At 22.9% G+C, this 18,849-nt stretch overlaps 7 protein-coding genes across 7 annotated transcripts; 4 read left to right on the top strand and 3 right to left on the bottom strand. All coding sequences in view use genetic code 6, as the record gives it.

Moving 5' to 3' along the window:
* Window positions 1-521: 521 nt before the first annotated feature.
* Window positions 522-2,776, top strand: TTHERM_00194240 (homeobox protein, putative; the record flags this gene model as incomplete). The annotated part of the gene is made up of 6 exons (XM_001017177.2): window positions 522-708; window positions 767-1,033; window positions 1,137-1,313; window positions 1,362-1,413; window positions 1,484-2,571; window positions 2,730-2,776. The coding sequence occupies exons 1-6, from the start codon at window positions 630-632 to the stop codon at window positions 2,774-2,776; spliced, it is 1,710 nt and encodes a 569-aa protein (XP_001017177.1). The 5' UTR covers window positions 522-629.
* Window positions 2,777-3,212: 436 nt separating this feature from the next.
* Window positions 3,213-4,853, bottom strand: TTHERM_00194230 (hypothetical protein; the record flags this gene model as incomplete). The annotated part of the gene is made up of 3 exons (XM_001017176.2): window positions 3,213-3,414; window positions 3,468-4,452; window positions 4,505-4,853. The coding sequence occupies 3 exons, from the start codon at window positions 4,851-4,853 to the stop codon at window positions 3,213-3,215; spliced, it is 1,536 nt and encodes a 511-aa protein (XP_001017176.2).
* Window positions 4,854-5,745: 892 nt separating this feature from the next.
* Window positions 5,746-6,198, bottom strand: TTHERM_00194220 (hypothetical protein; the record flags this gene model as incomplete). The annotated part of the gene is made up of 1 exon (XM_001017175.3): window positions 5,746-6,198. The coding sequence occupies one exon, from the start codon at window positions 6,196-6,198 to the stop codon at window positions 5,746-5,748; it is 453 nt and encodes a 150-aa protein (XP_001017175.1).
* A 458-nt stretch (window positions 6,199-6,656) lies between these two features.
* TTHERM_00194210 (hypothetical protein) lies at window positions 6,657-7,406 on the bottom strand (the record flags this gene model as incomplete). Its single annotated transcript, XM_001017174.3, has 1 exon — window positions 6,657-7,406. The coding sequence occupies one exon, from the start codon at window positions 7,404-7,406 to the stop codon at window positions 6,657-6,659; it is 750 nt and encodes a 249-aa protein (XP_001017174.2).
* An 849-nt stretch (window positions 7,407-8,255) lies between these two features.
* Window positions 8,256-12,868, top strand: TTHERM_00194200 (cyclic nucleotide-binding domain protein; the record flags this gene model as incomplete). Its single annotated transcript, XM_001017173.3, has 10 exons — window positions 8,256-8,750; window positions 8,826-8,865; window positions 8,925-9,001; window positions 9,058-9,235; window positions 9,297-9,369; window positions 9,426-9,805; window positions 9,923-10,384; window positions 10,489-10,673; window positions 10,737-11,055; window positions 11,112-12,868. 10 exons carry the CDS (start codon window positions 8,256-8,258, stop codon window positions 12,866-12,868), a joined length of 3,966 nt encoding a protein of 1,321 aa, XP_001017173.3.
* Window positions 12,869-13,906: 1,038 nt separating this feature from the next.
* Window positions 13,907-14,886, top strand: TTHERM_00194190 (hypothetical protein; the record flags this gene model as incomplete). Its single annotated transcript, XM_001017172.2, has 3 exons — window positions 13,907-14,371; window positions 14,536-14,572; window positions 14,675-14,886. The coding sequence occupies 3 exons, from the start codon at window positions 13,907-13,909 to the stop codon at window positions 14,884-14,886; spliced, it is 714 nt and encodes a 237-aa protein (XP_001017172.2).
* A 692-nt stretch (window positions 14,887-15,578) lies between these two features.
* TTHERM_00194180 (cyclic nucleotide-binding domain protein) lies at window positions 15,579-17,621 on the top strand (the record flags this gene model as incomplete). The annotated part of the gene is made up of 6 exons (XM_001017171.2): window positions 15,579-15,621; window positions 15,679-16,140; window positions 16,194-16,255; window positions 16,308-16,761; window positions 16,824-17,438; window positions 17,491-17,621. 6 exons carry the CDS (start codon window positions 15,579-15,581, stop codon window positions 17,619-17,621), a joined length of 1,767 nt encoding a protein of 588 aa, XP_001017171.2.
* Between the last annotated feature and the right edge of the window lie 1,228 nt (window positions 17,622-18,849).

Below are 18,849 nucleotides of genomic sequence, written 5' to 3'. Positions count from 1 at the left end.
GAAAACTCGCTCAAACTTATTTTCAAGAATATTGGAGTATTTAAATTAGCTGAAATATTTCTTTTCTTAAAATTTATTAAAATTATCTTTTTTTTTGTTTTGTTTTATTAAAATATTGATTGAAAAATAGATATCAATTTAAATAAAGTAGAAGTGGATATTTAATGTTTGAATCAACAAGAAGGTAGATTGTGTAAAATTTATATAATATAATGATGACATGTAAAGAACAAGACAATATTATTTTGAGAAGAATATTTATAAGAAAGTGAATAGATTAAGAGACAAAACGTGTAATATAAAATATCTATAGCATTGATTTTTGGATGCTAAATATAGTTTAGGTTTTTAAAAAGTTAAAAGAATCAAAGAGGAATTATTAGTTATATGTGATTTGCATAAGCGAAATTCAAAAATTTGTTAGGATTGATTGATTGACTTTAAGTAAATGATCAAATAGATGGATAGTTAAGGGAGTTTTTTTGAGAAATTTTTGTATATTAATTAATATTAGATAATAATTCAAAACTCTTAAAAATACAAATTTTGTTTAAAAAGCACAATATTCCAATAAAATCAAGAAATAAATAAATTAATTAACACTTATTTAATACAAAAAAAGAAAATAAATGAATAACAATAAAGGCAAAACCTACCAAGGGGAAAAAAAGTTCCACTCTAACAACTACAAATAAGGAGATGGTCAAAGTAGAATTTTAGTCAACTATATTTCCTTATTATTTAACTTAGCTTTTATTTTAAAAAGGAGTAAACACTTAGCAAACTTAGTAGAAATCAGGTGCTAACCCAAATTACAAGCCATACATTAGCTCCTACAATGATAAAAGGAAGGAGAGAAATGACAATTTTAAACCAAAGCCTATGACTAATATTAGAAGTAATAATAGATAAGATGACGAAGATGATTGTATTATGTTGCCAACCAAAGAAACTCTCAACTAAATTAACTCAAACAATCAAATTAAGACAGAAACATAAGTAAATTGCTGGGAAGATTGGGACTCTCATGCAGGTAAACTATATAACACAAATATATATTATTAAGAAAAGCATTATAAATTTAAAATTTTTAAATCATCATATAAGTAAGTTGGTTTTATTTTAAATTATTATAGTACAACCTACAAAAGTTGTTGAACCTCCTAAACCAGAGGAAACAATTGGCGGCATAACTAATTTTACTGTGAATACTGGTAGAATGAAAAACATCGAAAAAGAAAATGACGTTTATGAGCCTTCTTCTGATGATGAGGCTCCTAACTTAAATGAGATAGCAAGAATAGAAGAAGAAAGTAAATAAAAATCATTTTATTTTTTAGATTAACCTATTTTTTTTTTAGAAAAAAATAGAAAGGCAACTGAACCTAAAAGAGAAAAAGTTGATGATGAGAGGTAATTCAATTTTTAAAATAGCTAACTTGAAAAATAATAATTACTTACCTAATTTTTATTGAATATAAAGTCCAAACTAAGATAAAAGATAAACCAATGAGAGAGATCGCTAGTAATATTCATAATAAGAGTAAAGACATAAAAACTACAATAACAACAAGTATGGTGGCAACTATTAAAACTAGGATAATTATAGATAAAATAATAACGGAAGGTATTAGCATGATAGAGATGAGAATCACAGATTTAATAACAAAGAAGATAAATTTTATAACAAGAATGACAAATTTAACAACAAACAAGATAGATTCAATAGCAATGGCAGCTAAAACAAAGAAGAAGGCAATAAATTTAACAATAGGGATGAAAACAACAAATAAAATTACAATAGGAACAGACAATAGGGTAATTTCAAGAATAATTACAATAATAATGATAATGAACGTCCTTTTAAGCATGAAGGACACAGGTTTAACAATAAATACAATGATAGAAAAAATGAAACAACCGATTAAGAAAACTAAAAAAGCAGCCACGATCAAAATATTGAAAAGAATCAAATGCATATTAGACAAAATGACGAATAAAATCAAAGAACTGATGTTTAAAAGAATCAGTAATAAGATAAAGTAGAAAATCAATAATAAGAAGAAAAGGCCCTCTACAAAGTTAATAAAAATAGATAAATTGAAGAAGATAACGAAGATAGAGAACAAAATGAGTAGTAAACTTAAGAAAGACCTTACAGAAATAATAATTATAGAAATAACAATGGATACAGAAACAATGGCGAAAACTTTAACAAAAATAGATAATAAGGAGGCAATTATAACTATTAAAACAAAGAACGTTAGGGAAATTTAAGTAATTAACATAACGAAGGTGAAGAGAAAGTCAATTAAAACCCAGAATAGCGCCAAAACTATAGAGAGAGAAATTAACAATTTAATGAAGAAAAAGGATAACATTAAAACAGTAACAGAAACTTCAATAGGGATGAAAACAACTCCGGAAGCTATTAAAATAAAAAGCCTTATAACAAGAACTATAATCACAATAATAATTACAAAGGAAATTAAAGATTCAATAACGAATCAAACACTAACGATGAAAATGGTAATTCCTAAAAGCAATATTAAGACTAAAGAAACAATAGACGTAAAAAATTAGTTTAATTATTTCATATTACTTACCTTTTTAGTTAGGCATTTTTTATTTAATTACATAATTATTTTTACAAATATTATAATATAATTTATCATATTAATTTTAAAATTTTATTTATTTAATTAATTAATTATACTTTTTATGTATAGCAAAAAAATAAGATGTCGTTTATGTCCCTAAGGCTTAAGATGAGTGAAAGAATAAATAATGATAGATTCACAATGAGATGAGATGAGAATTGAATCTTTAAACTAAATTTAGATAAAGTTTGCCTGTTGCTAATACTTTTAATGGCGAGTAGGATATTTCAAAAATAAATATATAAATTATCTATAATGATTGATTGATTAACAATGCTAATCAATAATTAATTGTCTATAGACTTAAAATAATGTTAACAATATCAATAAGTGATCTAATCTTTTTCTATTTAAATATTTAATTCTTACTTACTTTCTTACTTACTTATTAAATAAAATACTTGAATTAAATTAATTTAGGCTAAATTTATATAGTTAATTAATTAATTAGTGAGTTAGTTATCTTTGTAAAGTTGAATTCTAAGTTTAATTCTTTTAATCTTAAATTGATCTATTCATCAAATAAATTAATAAGGATTATATCCTTCATTTTCATATTTAATCGTTTCCTCTATTGGATTAACTATTTTAACTTTTATATCTGTTGTAATTTATTTATTCTCTTATAATATTTACAATTTTCTATTTAAATTCTTTGCAATCATTAATGTGATTTTCTATTACTTTTAACATAATTCTTTCACTTTCTTCATGATTTTACTCTAATACATCTAAGAATTACCTATAAACCTCTCTATTTTATTTTTTAAACATTAAATTTGGAAATTGCTAAATAAATAATTTTACTAATTTGACATCGGTTTATTTTCTATTTAATCAACATCATTTTAATTAGGAATTCCTTTTGTATATGAATAAGACGATATTCTGCTTCTTTCAGATTTTAACTATTTATTTGATTAAGTATTTACTATTGATAATTTTTTTTTAGATTTGCTGTTTGATCTCTTTCTAACACTTTCTAATTTATCCTTACTGCAATCTTTCTATATTAAATTACTCTAGTTCACTAAATTAGAAACAAATAGGGAAGTTGAACGTGCTTTCTTTAATTTTGAATCTGATTTTTTATTTGAAGATTATTTGTAAAGTGAGTTATTTTTAATGAGTATTTCATCTTTTTTAGCATTCATTTTAGAGTTTTATTCTTAGCCAAGTATCAAAGATTTATTTTTTTACATTTATGAAGGAGTTTTGTTGACTTTATTGCTTGAAATTTAATGTTCTTATTGATTAACAAATGAATTATTTTTAATTGATTTTTATTAATTTCTAGAGCTTTGAGGACGAGAAGTATTTATTTTCTACATTTACTTTTTATCAGAATTGTTATTTACTTTCTTTTATGATGTCTGCTAATCTCCTAATTATTTATTTTTTTTAACTGAAAAATCTTTTTTAGAGCTATTTTTAAACTTCTTATCTTCATTTTTAACAATTATATCTTAATTTACTTTTTTTTATTTATCTTTAGATTTTATAGATGTAGGTGGTTTAAATGTAAAAGTATTTAAGTCTCCCTATTATGATTTATAATTCTCTAAAACATTTTTGCTATTTTGAAGACTTGTATTGTTTTACAAATAATGGCTGTAGAATATTTGATCATTAGAAGGCTAATTTAAATACTATTATGCTAACTACTATTTTTAAGCTGGTCCTTGCCTATGATTATTATAATACTGCTTATTATGCTGAGAAGAGTTAAATGAAGAATTAGTTCTTGTATTATTAGAATTATTTTCAGCGTGGTTACTGCTATTATCATCACCTAAAATAAAAATAAATTTACTTTTGAAGTTATATTAAAATAGCTAATATACCATTAAATATGACTGCATTTAGATTTTTCTAAGGTTATTTGTAATAAATCTAGAATCTCTACTCATTTTTTGCATCATTTTCTTAGTTTTCATAAAGATTTACATATTGATTTCTATTCTTAGAATTTTATTCTAAGTTCTCTTAATTTTCATTTTAAATGTTTCCAAACATTTAAGAATATCTTTAAAATGAGTTCTAATTTCTGCTTTCATTTTCTCTAATCAACTAATCATCATTTGTTTAACCTAATCGCTATCTACTATCACTTTGATTAATATTGCTTTCATTTTATACTTTTTTCTCAAAAAATTTGATAAGTTATTTTTCTTCTTCTGACAATAAATCCATCTTATTTCAATAAGCAAATCAATAAATAATAATTTGAATTTTCAAAAATTTGTTATGTCCACTATTTTAAATTAATAATATCAAAAAAATTACAAAATTTAAACAATTTTCAATATTTAATGAAATGTTCATATCTATTAAATTATAAAGAGTTTAATTGACTTTTTAGAAAATAAATTTTTGTTAATAGTACCTTTTCAATATAAAGTAAAGATTACTCATTTATTACTTATTATAAATTATTATTTCATAATCATTTTATAACTTAATATTGGCTTTAAGTATATTTATTATTTAATCTTGATTGAAAAAAAAGTAAGCATATAATAAAATTCATTAAATTAATTAATTTATTATACTATCTATTTATAATTCATTTAAAAATATTACTTTTCTCAAAATAATAAATATTTTTAATAGATTACTCTATTTGCTAATTTTTTAGCTAATAAACTTTAGAATTTATTATTTGTTATTAATAAAAATATACTTTAAAATTTTAAAGTTTTATGTAAATATTATTTATTTTATTTAAGGGTTTTTCTTAGAATTTAAGATTATTAAAAGTGATTAATTATGGCTTTGAGTATATTATGAGATAATTAAGTAAAATAAATAATAACTCCTTACTTACCAAATTATTGATAAAATTAAAAATTTATTATCACAACAGCCTATAAAAACAATAATTTCATAAAACAATATTTTAAAATAATTTTGTTTTTTGAATTATTTTATGGAAATAAAACTTATATTTTTTTATATATTTTAAAGAAATTTTTAGTTTAATCTATCAATATTTTTTAAAACTACTTAAATATATAGAAAATGTTTTTAAAATTTATTAGCCTACAGATTATTTTTTATTGAAAATTGTTAATAACATAGTGTTTCATTACTATTTTTACTTTTCGCTTTTATCTTATTTTTACGTTTATGAATCATAAATCTAAGTGTCTTTAGAATTACCACCTTTGTGCTTTATTGTTGTTTCAAATACGCAATTAGAAAATTTTATTAGTGCTTCAAATTCTTCTGAATAATTTTAGAATTAAGTTAAACATCCTGTCAATTCATCAAAAACGCTACCTCTATCTTCAATGCCATGTGGAATTTTTAATCCCTCAATGCAGTTTTCTTATCCACTTTTATAAATTTTATCATCAAATGAATCACTAGAATTCTCTTTTGATTTTTTGGAGCAGTATTCTGCTGTGTTATTGTCAATGTCATATGGTTCATCATTAGGTACAGTAACATCATCATTTAACTTTATTTTTTTACTTATTTTAATACAACAGACATTTATTATTAACAGAATTAAAACTAGAAGAATTTGCCTCATTTTTCTAAATCAAAAAACTTTATAGAATTAATTTTTTTGAACCAATTTGTTTGGTTAACTAATCTAATTAAATTATAACAAAAATCTTTACTAAAAACGGTACGTTTAAGATACTATGAAATCAATATAAAAACAATAGCTTATTTGATGTAAAAAAATTAAACTATTATTTGCTCTCAAAAGCCCAAACATACTTTTCTGCAAAATATTAAATTAATATTTAAAATAAAATATTTTCTTAACAAATTGGATATTAATTTATCATTGAATATACTCCTACATTGAAGAAATATAAAAATTTTACTGATAAAGTTATAATATAATTTTTAATTTATTCAATATTAACACTAATTACCTGAGTGTTTAGACCTACAAGAATTTTATTAACTATTTAATTAGTTAAAATGAAAATATCAAAACTAATTAATATCTTAAAAAAGAAAGCAAGAATTTTGCTTTCAAATAAAGTACTGAGTAGATATTCTTTTTGTATTTGGAACGTAACTTTCTTATTAGCAAGTAATGTATTCTCTAATTAATTGTTTTCCTTCAGTATTCTTAGATTAAATTTAATCTATACAATCCAATAATATATCAAATTCTTTTGATGCCTCTTCTAATACTCTCATTCTTATATAAACTTCCTTTTTTTAGATTAGACAGTTTTTATCAAGCTCTTCAAAAAATCCAATAACTTTTTCATTATCAAAACTGAGTAGTTCGCTTGAGCACTCATCTTGGATTTGCTAGTATCCCTTCTTTTAATTTTTCTTTCCATCACTTGAACTTTCAGCGTTATTTGCAATCCTATCAATGTTATATTTTTTAACTGTATCATTTACTAGGCAATCTACATACTAGTTAAGAGCGACATACTCTTTAGTTTGTTAGTCTTAAAATAATTTTTTAAAACATACTTTCATTTTACCTTAAGCAATATTTCTTTACTCTTTATTTTCACTAATTGAGTGTAGCATATCGCATTCTTTTAAACTTTATTCAATAACTTCTTATGACAATTATTTATTGTTATTAGAGATCTCATCTTGGCACTGGAATATAGTACCGAAATCTATAGCGTATATTTCATCTTACTTGATTATTTAGCTAGGTTAAACAGATTCCTCAATTATATATATTGGCCTATGAATATCAGTAGCAGCTACTAAAGAGAATGCTATTAATAAAAATGTTATTAGTTTCTTCATAAATTTTAAAAAAATTGTATTGATTTATTTTTTTTTTTAATTATTTATATTTTATCTTAATCTTCTTTCTTTTCTACTTAAAAATTGTTAAAAAAAATCTATATTGTGATCAGAAGTATTTTCTTTCTATTCCTACATAGTTTATTTTTTATTGTAAAACATCAACATTTTGAATTAAAAAAACCAGTAAAAATAGAAAATGTTTCTATTTTTGTTAAATTTCTTCAATAAATGTATTATTTAAAAGATAAAAATTAATAAGTGAAATTTAATGATTTTTTGAATAATTTAATGTAAATTTTTAACTAATAAACCTAACAAATAAAGAAAGAATATTATAATTTTACTATCAAAAAGTTTTATATAAATACATAATTAATTTAAAAGGATTTTGATTAAATTAAATTTTACAATACATGGATTTTAATTTATTAGATAAAAATATATTTTTTAGTGATAATTAATATTTTCTAAATTATATCACAGTATTAATTAGTATACACTATTTTTTTTAGTAGGATAATTAGATAAGGATGAGTTGGTTGATAAAATGAAAATATTAAAAGATAAAAATTATAGAATTTTAAACAGGGATTACTCAAGAAAGAATGAATGCTAAATTCATATTTCATATTTATTTACTTCAACTATTTTTTCATGGGATCTTACTTGTCGATATTCAAAATATGATTTGATTTCACAACCATTTAAGCTTCTTTTTTTTTTCAGTTTAATTTTACTTGGATAATTATTAAGCTTGAAATAACTAGATATATTAATTTTTTTTTTTGAAAATAGTTATTATTAATACATAAAATTTGAGTAAAACATAAAAAATAGATAAGTTAAATGGATGTGGAATTAACTAGATAAAAAACTTTTAAATAAAGCACAAATTCTATCAACGAAGTGTTGTAATCATAAAATATGAATCCCCTTGAAACTAGTATAATCAAACATAACAATAATATAAGATAAGACAGCGTAACATCAAATGTAAATGTGATAAATTTGCAAATTTAGCATTAAATAAATACGAAGTCATTAATACTGAATGATAATGAATAAATTGAAGATCTTAAATAAACTGATTCAGAAAGAAAAAAAATTTTAAATAATTTATCTCTTAAAAGATCATCTCTTTTGAGGAAGGAGTGCATAATAAAAGATGAAAAGACTGTTTTAACGTTTTCTACTCTATATGTTGCCAAATTTATTCGGAGAATCAAAGCGATGAGCTCTTTGATGAGATTTAAAGAAATGGGGTATTCCCAATTCAAAATTATAAAAGACAAATCAACTGATTACAAATACTATTTTATAAAAGAAATGTTTTCTGGAGATGTAAATACTATTTCTTTATTTACAATTAATAATTATTTACAAAAATAAATATTTATAATTTTAACTAATTTATAGGCTCCATCTATCATAGATAAATTTTTCCACAAACTAACAAGTAAGTATCTATTATAGTTAATTTTATTGTTAAATACTGGTTTTAAAAATATAAAATAGATTCTCAATTATGGAAAAGGTGTAACAAATTAATAGGTACATTAAAGTTAAATCATTTGACCTTACTGATATATCCTGTAAGTTAATTACACTTTATGAAATTATTTTGAATGAATTATTAAATTATACAAAGAATTCGTTAATAAGACTCATTTGGATTAGCTTTCTCCTATCAATAATTACAATAAATTTAGTATATGTGCCTTTTAAATATTCATTTGATATTTATGAAACATCAAATTTAATATGGTTTGTTTACTTCTTGCCTTAGATAGCTTTTATCTCAGAAATATTTTTGACTTTTTTTACAGGTTACATTTATATTAAATATAGTTCTCTTAGATTATAATATTTTCTATAATTTTCAAATAGCAATTTATAGAAAAGGTCTTATTATCACTAAAAAAAGAATAATTTTTGTTGATTATACAAAAGGGAAGTTGATGTAAATATACAGCATTTAGATTTAATAAGTATTTTTAATTTAAAATTAATATAAAGAAAAGATATTCTATTTGTCATTCTTTATCTGATTGGATTGCATACGAATCATTATACTGATCTAGTAATATTGTTAAGAACTTATGATATATTTTAAATACTACGAGAAATAGACGAAAGATTTTAATTTCGTGGGAAAATTGCTAGTTGTATGGAGTTATTCAAGCTTATATTTTTTATCATCATATTTGCACATTATATTGCTTGCGTTTGGCATAAAATAGGCGTACTTGGCAAACAGGAGGGTGAGAAAGTTACATGGATGACTGCAATAGATATTTAACCAGCAACAGTTGCAGATTACTATATAACAAGTCTTTACTGGGCGGTTGTTACAATGATTACTTTAGGATATGGAGATATTGTTCCTAAAAATTAATGTAATAGATAAGATTCGAAAATTTTTCATAAATTTACCAAACAAAATTAAGAAGAAAAAAAATTTCTTAATTTATTTACCATGAATTTTATTAATAAAAATTTAATTATTTAATTAGAAGAAAAGCTGTTTGTTATACTGATAACATAAATTAGCTGTATATTATTTGCTTACACCATGAATTCGATTGGTGAGATTTTAAAAGAAATGGGCAAAAAGTAACAGCTATTTAAGTAATAGATGAGCTTAATTGATACTTACATGAGGAAAAGAGGTTTAAACTAGTTAACTCAAGTAAAAGTTAGAAAATACTTTGAATACTTGAATAAAGAGTCTATGGAAGATAACGAGTAAAGTAGTTAGCTCATTTAAAATCTACCTTAATCATTAAAAGAGGAAGTATACTCAGATGTTTATGGGCGAGTTTTGAACTAAAAAAAAATTTTTAATTTACATTTTTCTCCATAGTTTCTAAAGGAACTTTCGCTTGTTATCAGAGAAAGAAGACTTGGTCCTGAAGAAGTTCTCTTTAAAGAGAAAGAGCGATCAGATTCTTTATTTTTTGTTATGAAAGGGAAAGGTAGATATTATTAATTGTAAACATTAAACAGAATTTTCCTAGAACTTAAAATATTTAAAATGAATAAATCACTCGTTTACAATTTTTTTAATTTATATGAAAAGTATAAATGAAACAGAGAAATCTCGAAGTTCTAAAAACTTTCACAAAAGGAGATTTATTTGGAGAAATTCAATTTTTTGGAGATTGTGAATCAGAGTACACAGCTGTTACTGCTAATGTTACATCTTTAGCAGTTCTCAAAAAAAAAGATTTTTTGGATGTGATTATGCGTTTTCCTAAAGACTATGTAATTTTTTATTTTTTTTCAAAATATATGAAAATAAAACACATACTTACTTATATTACTAAGGAATAATTTTGCTTCATGAAGGATAACATAAACTTGTACCAAAATATAGAGGGGTTAGATCATAAATGTGTAAGCTGTAACAGCTTCACTCATACATTGAAGAATTGTTAATATGTTAATTATGTGAGAAATAAGTAAAAGGTTTTAAATTCCTTCACTAAGTATCAAGATTAAAAAAGAACAATTTTCATAAGATAGAGATAAAGAAGAAAATAAAATGCCCTAAAAAGCTAAAAGCAAGTGTACGATTCTGTAGTCAAGTAAATATTTTTAGCATCAAAGTATGCAAAAGCATAAGATCTATAGGAAGAATTATCTGGTATTTGTTTATTTTACTTTGGTAATATTTTTTTGCAAATCTTATTTAATAAAAAGATATGGACTCTTAGGATTTATCGATTAGTTATAGTGAAGAGAATGTTCAAGGGGATAATTTAAATGACGAAGCAGAAATCTCTCGCGCTGCAGTTAGTATGATAAGTTCAATATCCCCTTAGTTTACTAATGATTTCTTTTAAAGGACGAAAGTTAAGAAGCTATCCTAAATAAATCAAGCAAAAAAACCTTAAAAAGTTTCTAAATTTGCAAGGTATATGAAGGAAGATGATTTTAACATTAGGCGGGTGGAAAGTGATGTAGAAGAAAATAAATCTGAATCAGAGGAACCACTATAAAATTAACTAAGTGAGTCAAATCAAATGCTTAAATCCTAAGCTATTTTAACAAATACAGCTAGAAGAATACTCATAAACTCAAAAGAGATCAATAAAGTTAATGGTTTTAACTAAAGCAATAATACACTACATAAAAACGATTTTAACATTTCAGATAACTAATATCAAATAACTTAATTTACTGACAAAGATTTTAATGATGAATAGTCTCTACAATATAATAAATCAAATTATGCTCACTAAGGTATCCTTTCAACTGAAGATAACTTAATTTCTCCTACTTCTAATTATAAAAATTTTATTATTTCACCAAAGGCAATGTTTTTAGATTTAAAAAGACCAAGAGATATTCGATTTGAAAAGAAAAAGGAAAAAATTATTACTAAATTTTTATAAAAAAGTCATGAATTAGACTTTATAAACGAAATTAAATCTCCTAAAAGCGATACAGATAAACCTTAAGCACAAATTAAAAACGGAAATAGTATTTAGGAATCCTTATAAGATTCATATGAATTAAATATTACCAATGAAACACCGATAAACAGTGATGATAAAAAATAAAATAAAAAAGGGAAGGCATTTAAAATATTCACATAGTAACTCCACCAAGCATCGATGCAAAAATTAAAAAATGGGAATTTAACTCCTCCAAATAGAACTCATCAAAATTTAATAATGAGTGATGAAAAAAATTCTACACTAACTTCTGGTAAAAAGAAGTTAAGTTTGTAAGATATTCCTAAAATAAATATTTCTTAAATAAATTAATACAATTCTGATAATTAAAATGGAAATAATTTAAAAATATCTCCTATATAATAAAATTAAACAAAAAATAATGAAAGTGCTATCGTAAGTGATAACGATTTGGCTGGATACTTGAGTCCAATACCTCATACATAAGATAAAAGTTAAACTTCTTTTTATCAATTGTCAGAAGGATTTAGTTCAGGAAAAAATATTTAAAATAAACCAAAAGTGTGGAATAAGTTAAATCCATCTAATTCTTTGAAAAAGCACTTGAGAACCTTTAAAGTAGTGTAGATTTAAGAAGAGCAATATGAATCAAGTCAAAATAATGTTAGTAAATCACCTAATAAAGAGCGAAATGGATAAATTAGTGATGAAGAATCAATTCATAAGGCAAATAGTAATTCTAATAACTCTAAGAATTCTTCAGATAGCGAGTAAAATTCAAAAAAATAACAAATGTATGATAACTAAGATTACATTAAATTTAACACTGAATTAGATTTAAACGAAAGAGATCTGTTTATTTCTAGCTTTGATAAAATGAAACTTTTCGAAATTTATTTTCCTTCAAATAATTACAGTGTATCTATCAATAAATATAATCTCTTCAGAAGAAAAACACTAGGATACAAAAATATGATCATAAGGAAAAAAGCTCAAGTAAAGAAAAAATTAGCTATATTTAATAAGCTTCATTTTTGATAAAATATGATTAATGATATAAATTTTCCAAAGATTTTGACAACCATTATATAAATATAAATATGTATATATAATTTAATAAAATAATAAAACATTTGTTATTTAAATTTTGTAGATGTAAAAATAAGAATAAATAAAAAGTAAGTATATATTTATTTTCTGTAAATTTGATATTTAGATTTAAAAACTAAATTTTTAACAAAGGAATCAAGCTAAATATAAATCATAACTATCATAGTGTATTTGTAACACGTTTTAAAAATTATAAATATAAATTGTTTTTTATAATTAGAATTATTAATTCTTTATATTTTTGTTGCATCAAATTTATTTTATGATATTTTTAAATTTTTATAATTTGCAATTATTCATTTAAATTAAGTAGAATTGATTGATAATTTATTTGATTTTGTGTTTTATATTTTCTCTTTTATAGGCTAGATCTTTTTTAATTCAAGCTTAACAAGAAATTCAATCAAAACAATACTTTAATCAAATTTTATATTAAGATTAATTTATAAATATTATGAGCAAAAATCTGATATTCATAATATTTAGAATTTAAATAATACCCTAAAAGAAAAATAAGTTTGTAGATAAAATAAATGTAAGTAAATTGTAAATTTTCATTTTTTTAAATTATAGAAATAGTTTTTGATGTTCTTCAAAACAAAATTATTATTAGATTAATTATTTACTTAGTAGAAAATAAGATTTTAAAAAAGCTTATCTTAATTAACTAATGTGATTAATACACTTAAAAAAGTCAAGATATCAAATGTGTTTATTTGATATAGTATAGATAAAGAAAAATATTTGCGTTATAAAAGTTTTCATTGATTGACAAATTTTAGAATTTGAAAATTAATAAATTAACATATATATTCCTATTATATCAAGTAAAAAGAAGAAGAAACATTAAATATAATATAAAGTTTTAAATTAGTTTGAAATAAAAATATGGCAGAAGAGAACTACTTAAGTAGTAACCCAGATTTTAAAGGCTAGTAAAAGTTTGTATAAACTTCTCTGTTTAGTATGAACCCGATTATAAATTAAAGTGTGAGCTAAAATTTAAGTTAAAATGTGGGTTCGAATGGATCAGCTAATAAATCAAATAATGAGTAGAATTTATAAGTTAGAGTAAATTAGCTTCAAAAGTAAAATGACATAAGTCCAAAAAATATAAGAGATCACCCTTATTAGAGGCAATAAACAAAATAAAGAGAACTTTCTTTTTTGTAAGTAAAGGAACCTATTTCTGGAATATTAAAACACTCTTAAACTCATAATTTTGCCTCATAAAACTTTTCATCGAGTTCTATTTACTTTAAACTGAAAGGGTTTTTCATTTCAATCTATACAAAAAAATTTGTAAACATTCTTAAGCAAAGCAGCTCTTTGCTGAGATTTAAACAAATGGAATTGCAGTAGTTCAATATCATTTCAGATCAAGCTTCAGATTACTATTATTATTATTTTTAAGACTGCTTAAATGCCTAAGTACTTTCTTTTTACATACAATTTTGCATCAGAAATTTTTGAAATAAATGTTACTAAATTACATTTTATAAACAAACACGTTAGATTAGTGTTAAATTTATAAAATAAAAATTTCGCAGTATTTTAGTTTTTTGTATTAATGTTTTTTAAATAATAAAACATAGCCATCAATATTTTAGAGATCAACGAATAAACTAAACAGTAATAAATAAATTTGATTATTAAACATACAAAATATACAATTAAATCATTCTGAAAAATTCTACTTCTTAAAAAATAATTTATTAATTATTTATTTAAAAGGATAAGTGTCAAAAGTATTCAATAAAGGAAATTCCTTTTTTAGAAAAAAGTTGTTAAATCTCTTTAGAGTGAATTTATTAATATAGCCAGTAAATAAATAAACAAACAAATATATTAATTAATTAATTAACAAATCAATCTTAACAGAATTTTTCTTTTCTAATTTTTTTATATTTTAAATAATAGAATTCTCTCATTAAGATCTGTATTGATGTTGCTTTGTTATTTTTTATAATTTTAAACCTTCTTTATATTCCTATCGAGCTGTCCTTCTAAATAAATAGCTAAAAGTATCTTCCTCTTTATCTATTTACCTATCACTTTTCACTTCTTGTATTTACTTTTGAAATATTGCTGCGTATGAATACAGGTATTGACTTAATTAATTAATTAATTTTTAGTATAATATTTAACTGTTAAAAAATAAACAGCAATTTATATAAATGGACTAATTATTAATGATAGAAAAGAAATCACAAAAAATTATCTCTAAAAACTATTTTGGTAAATTTAAAAGCATTTTTTAATTTGATTTAATTTTATTTAAATTAAACTAATTAGGTAGGACTTATTTATTATAATACCTTTTATGGCTGGAATATACTTTTAGATTGCATTACTAAAACTCTTTGTAATCTTAAGGTTTTTTGACATTCTTCAATTAATTTAAGATATTGAAGATAGAATTTAATTTAAAAATCTCTAAAGAGGTTTGTTTTAACTCTTTAAGTTAATGGCCTTTATTATGTGCTTGGCTCATTTAATTGCATGTGCATGGAATAAAATAGCTATTTTTGAATATAGCGTTGGATATTAAACTACATGGATTGGTAATGTTGAAGAAGGATAAAATTTATAGGCACTTAAATAATATATTAAATGTATTTATTGGACAATAGTTACTATGACTACTCTAGGGTATGGTGATATTACACCCAAAACAGAGAGTAATTAATCAAATATTATTTTGTTTTGATAATATTAATAATTTGTTTTAAAATTAGTTGAATAAGTTTTTGCTACTTCAGTTGGTCTCCTTAGTACAGTAATATTTGCGTTTTCAGTAAGTTTAATAGGTGAAATTCTAAAAGACATTTCTAAAAGAAGTAGCGAATTCAGATCGTAAATGGGAAAAATTGAAACTTATTTAAATAAGAGAAAGCTTAATTAAAAACTCAAAGTTAAAGTAAGAAAATATTTTGGGTATTTAAATAAAGAATAACAAGAAGACACTAATGAAGGAGTTTAATTGCTGTAGAAATTAGCCTCTTCTTTAAAAGAAGAAGTGTTTATTGACATGTACGGAAGATTGCTAAAATCAAAAAAACTCTTCGACCTGCACTTCAGCTAAAGATTTTTAAACCAACTAGCTTTAAAAATGAAAGAGATGAGATTCGGTCCTGAAGAAATAATTTTTAGAGAAAGTGATCCAGGAAATAAAATGTATTTCATTTTAAAAGGAGAAGGTAAATTTTAAATAATAAGTATTAATTTATTTAATTATATATTAATAAATTAGTTTAAATGATGCTTAACATGAAGTAAGAGAGCCAAAGTTATCATAATCTTTGTAATTTAAAGGTAATTAGTTATTATATTTTAGTTTATGTAAAATTAATATTTTTTTATTTAGGAAGGTTAAATTTTTGGAGAAATTGAGTTTTTCAGTGGTTAAACAAGGGAAAATTGTGCTCGAGCTGTTAATGTTACAGATTTGGTTTATGTAGAATATGATGATTTTATTGAAACCGTTAAACTATTCCCAGAAGATTATGAATAGGTTTTATAAACTAAAGATAATCTTAATTTGTATCAAAAATCTAAGGGTTTAGATCATAAATGCTTTAGTTGCTCTAGCTACGATCATAGATTAAAATAATGTCCTCTTGTCAATTTTATACCAAATAAAGTCAAGATTTTACACAACTTTAACCTAGATCACTATTAGGAAAGGAGTAACTAACAGCAAAGAAAGGACTTTAGATCTCATAAAACTTTAAAGCAAGCTCAATACTTAAAATAATGTGTTATGAGATTGCATTTTAAATTGTATAATGAACAATTGTAAAATGAATTTGAAAATTCACGTAAAATAGATTGAAATATACTAAATTAACCTTTCATATAATAAATTTATTATATTTAATAGAATTTGATTTTGAGGGTTATTCCGATGAAAACTCGATCGATTCTTATCCTAGTGTCTATCAATAAAATTCTCAATAAGTTGTTTAAAAATAAAAAAGTACAGCTATTGAGAAGGGATTTATTTTAAATAACAGCTTTATTGCAGCAGAAACACCAAAGCACCAACAAAGACTATCTAAATTAAACACTCTTTTATTGAGAGGGGCAAGCAAGCATTTTAGCAGAAGTAGTACTAATAAAGCTGGAATTTCCTGGTCTTAGAATGAGCATAACAGTAATGGTACTCATGCTTGTTTAAAATAAGATAGTAAGTCTAAATTTTACAAATAGACAAATTTCAATACAAAAGTTAACTCTGATGATTACTAATTTAATTAATCCCCTTAATAAAAATCAATAAAGCTACAAAATGATTAAAAGGAAAATCATTAATCTCAAAAAAATGAGTATGTTATGACAAAAACGGAAATGCCATTTATTGCATCTCCTCCAATCAGCAATATACACAATAAATCTATGAAAGAAGAATTTCAAAATGATGATTACAACAATCTTAATCCTTAAATGAATATATTGAGTAACTAATTTAATGAAAATTTTCATAAATAAAATTTAAGTAGTGAAGATATAAATGATATTACTCAAAAATCTCATAGATAAATTCAAAGAGATTAAAGAAAACTAAATGTTGAATCTTATTAAAATTCATTTAAGGAAGAAAACAAATCAAGTATTAAAGATTCAGATTACAATTTTAAACAAGAAACAAATTATTTTTAAAATTCATAAAAATACTTGAACACCAACCAAATTAAAGATAACTTGAATTCATTCCAAGATACAGATGAAAAGTTAGACGCAGTAAAATCGTTGAGTTAAATTCAGTCACAGGGTTCATGGAGAAACATCAAAAATGTAAACTTTTAAAAGATAAAACCAAATGTTTTGAATATGCAGAAGATGTATATCTTGCAACAGTAGAAGAATAATGCAAATAAATAAAAAAATGATATATTTGAAAGTCCAGAAAGAGGTAATTCATAACATATTAAAGAAATGCTTTAAAACAATTATTAGCTCTTAAAGAAAAAACAAAACTATTATGACAATTAGTTTAAGAATGTTTTAGATGACTATAGCTAAAAAGAAAACATCACTTCTATTGAGGAGATTTTATCATTAGCAAACTCACCTTAAAAGTTTAACTACTCTTAAATTATTTGTGCAAAAGACCAGTAGACTTATAACTTAGACTATAATAAAGACTCAGTTTAAAATAAAAAAGACTAAATCTTTTTTAATAAGTAATGTGATGAAGATTCAAAAGAATATGTTAAACCTCAACTAAGTTTTATTGCTGAATAATAATAGTAACTAAGATAAATTTAAGAAGAAGGAAATATTATTTCAAGTGACATTAATTAATAGTTCAAATTATAATCTTAGCAATCTCAATAATCTTCTTTTGTTGATCAACCATACAATAATCTTAAAATAGACATCAAAGCTCCAGAATCCCCACCTCCAGCACAAGAAAACCATATGAGATAAAAACAAATATCTTCTGATTTTAATGGATAAGTAGCTGCTCCTGCTCTTAGATTACTTAAAGTTCCAGTTTTTAGCTAAGATTGCAACACTAATAATAGCTAGATGACAAATTATCCTGAAAACCAAACAACTTAAATGACTTCAGATAAATATGGATTACCTTATGATAATAATTCTTAAAATGGGACAACAAATTTTAATGAAAGTCATATTCAAGATTAAACTAACACATTTAGAGCGAAGAGGCCTAGTCATTTTTAAATTAATTCTACTGTAATTAATAAAATAAAGCAATAAGGTAAGCATGATATGTAAAATAGTGATGTTGATATAAGCGAATCATAGGATTCCTCAGATGGCAACTCTTCTATATCTTCAAATTGTTAAAAAAGCTATGATCAATAAGTTTAATGTAATAATAAAAATGAGAATATACTTTAAGATGAACAAAATATAAAAGCTAAAGTCTCCGATAT

Source organism: Tetrahymena thermophila (genome assembly GCF_000189635.1).
Source record: "Tetrahymena thermophila SB210 genomic scaffold scf_8254617, whole genome shotgun sequence".
In the NCBI taxonomy this organism is placed as follows: Eukaryota; Ciliophora; class Oligohymenophorea; order Hymenostomatida; family Tetrahymenidae; genus Tetrahymena; species Tetrahymena thermophila.
The sequence above is the reverse complement of the archived record's forward strand: the minus strand, read 5'-3'. Positions and strand labels throughout refer to the sequence as shown.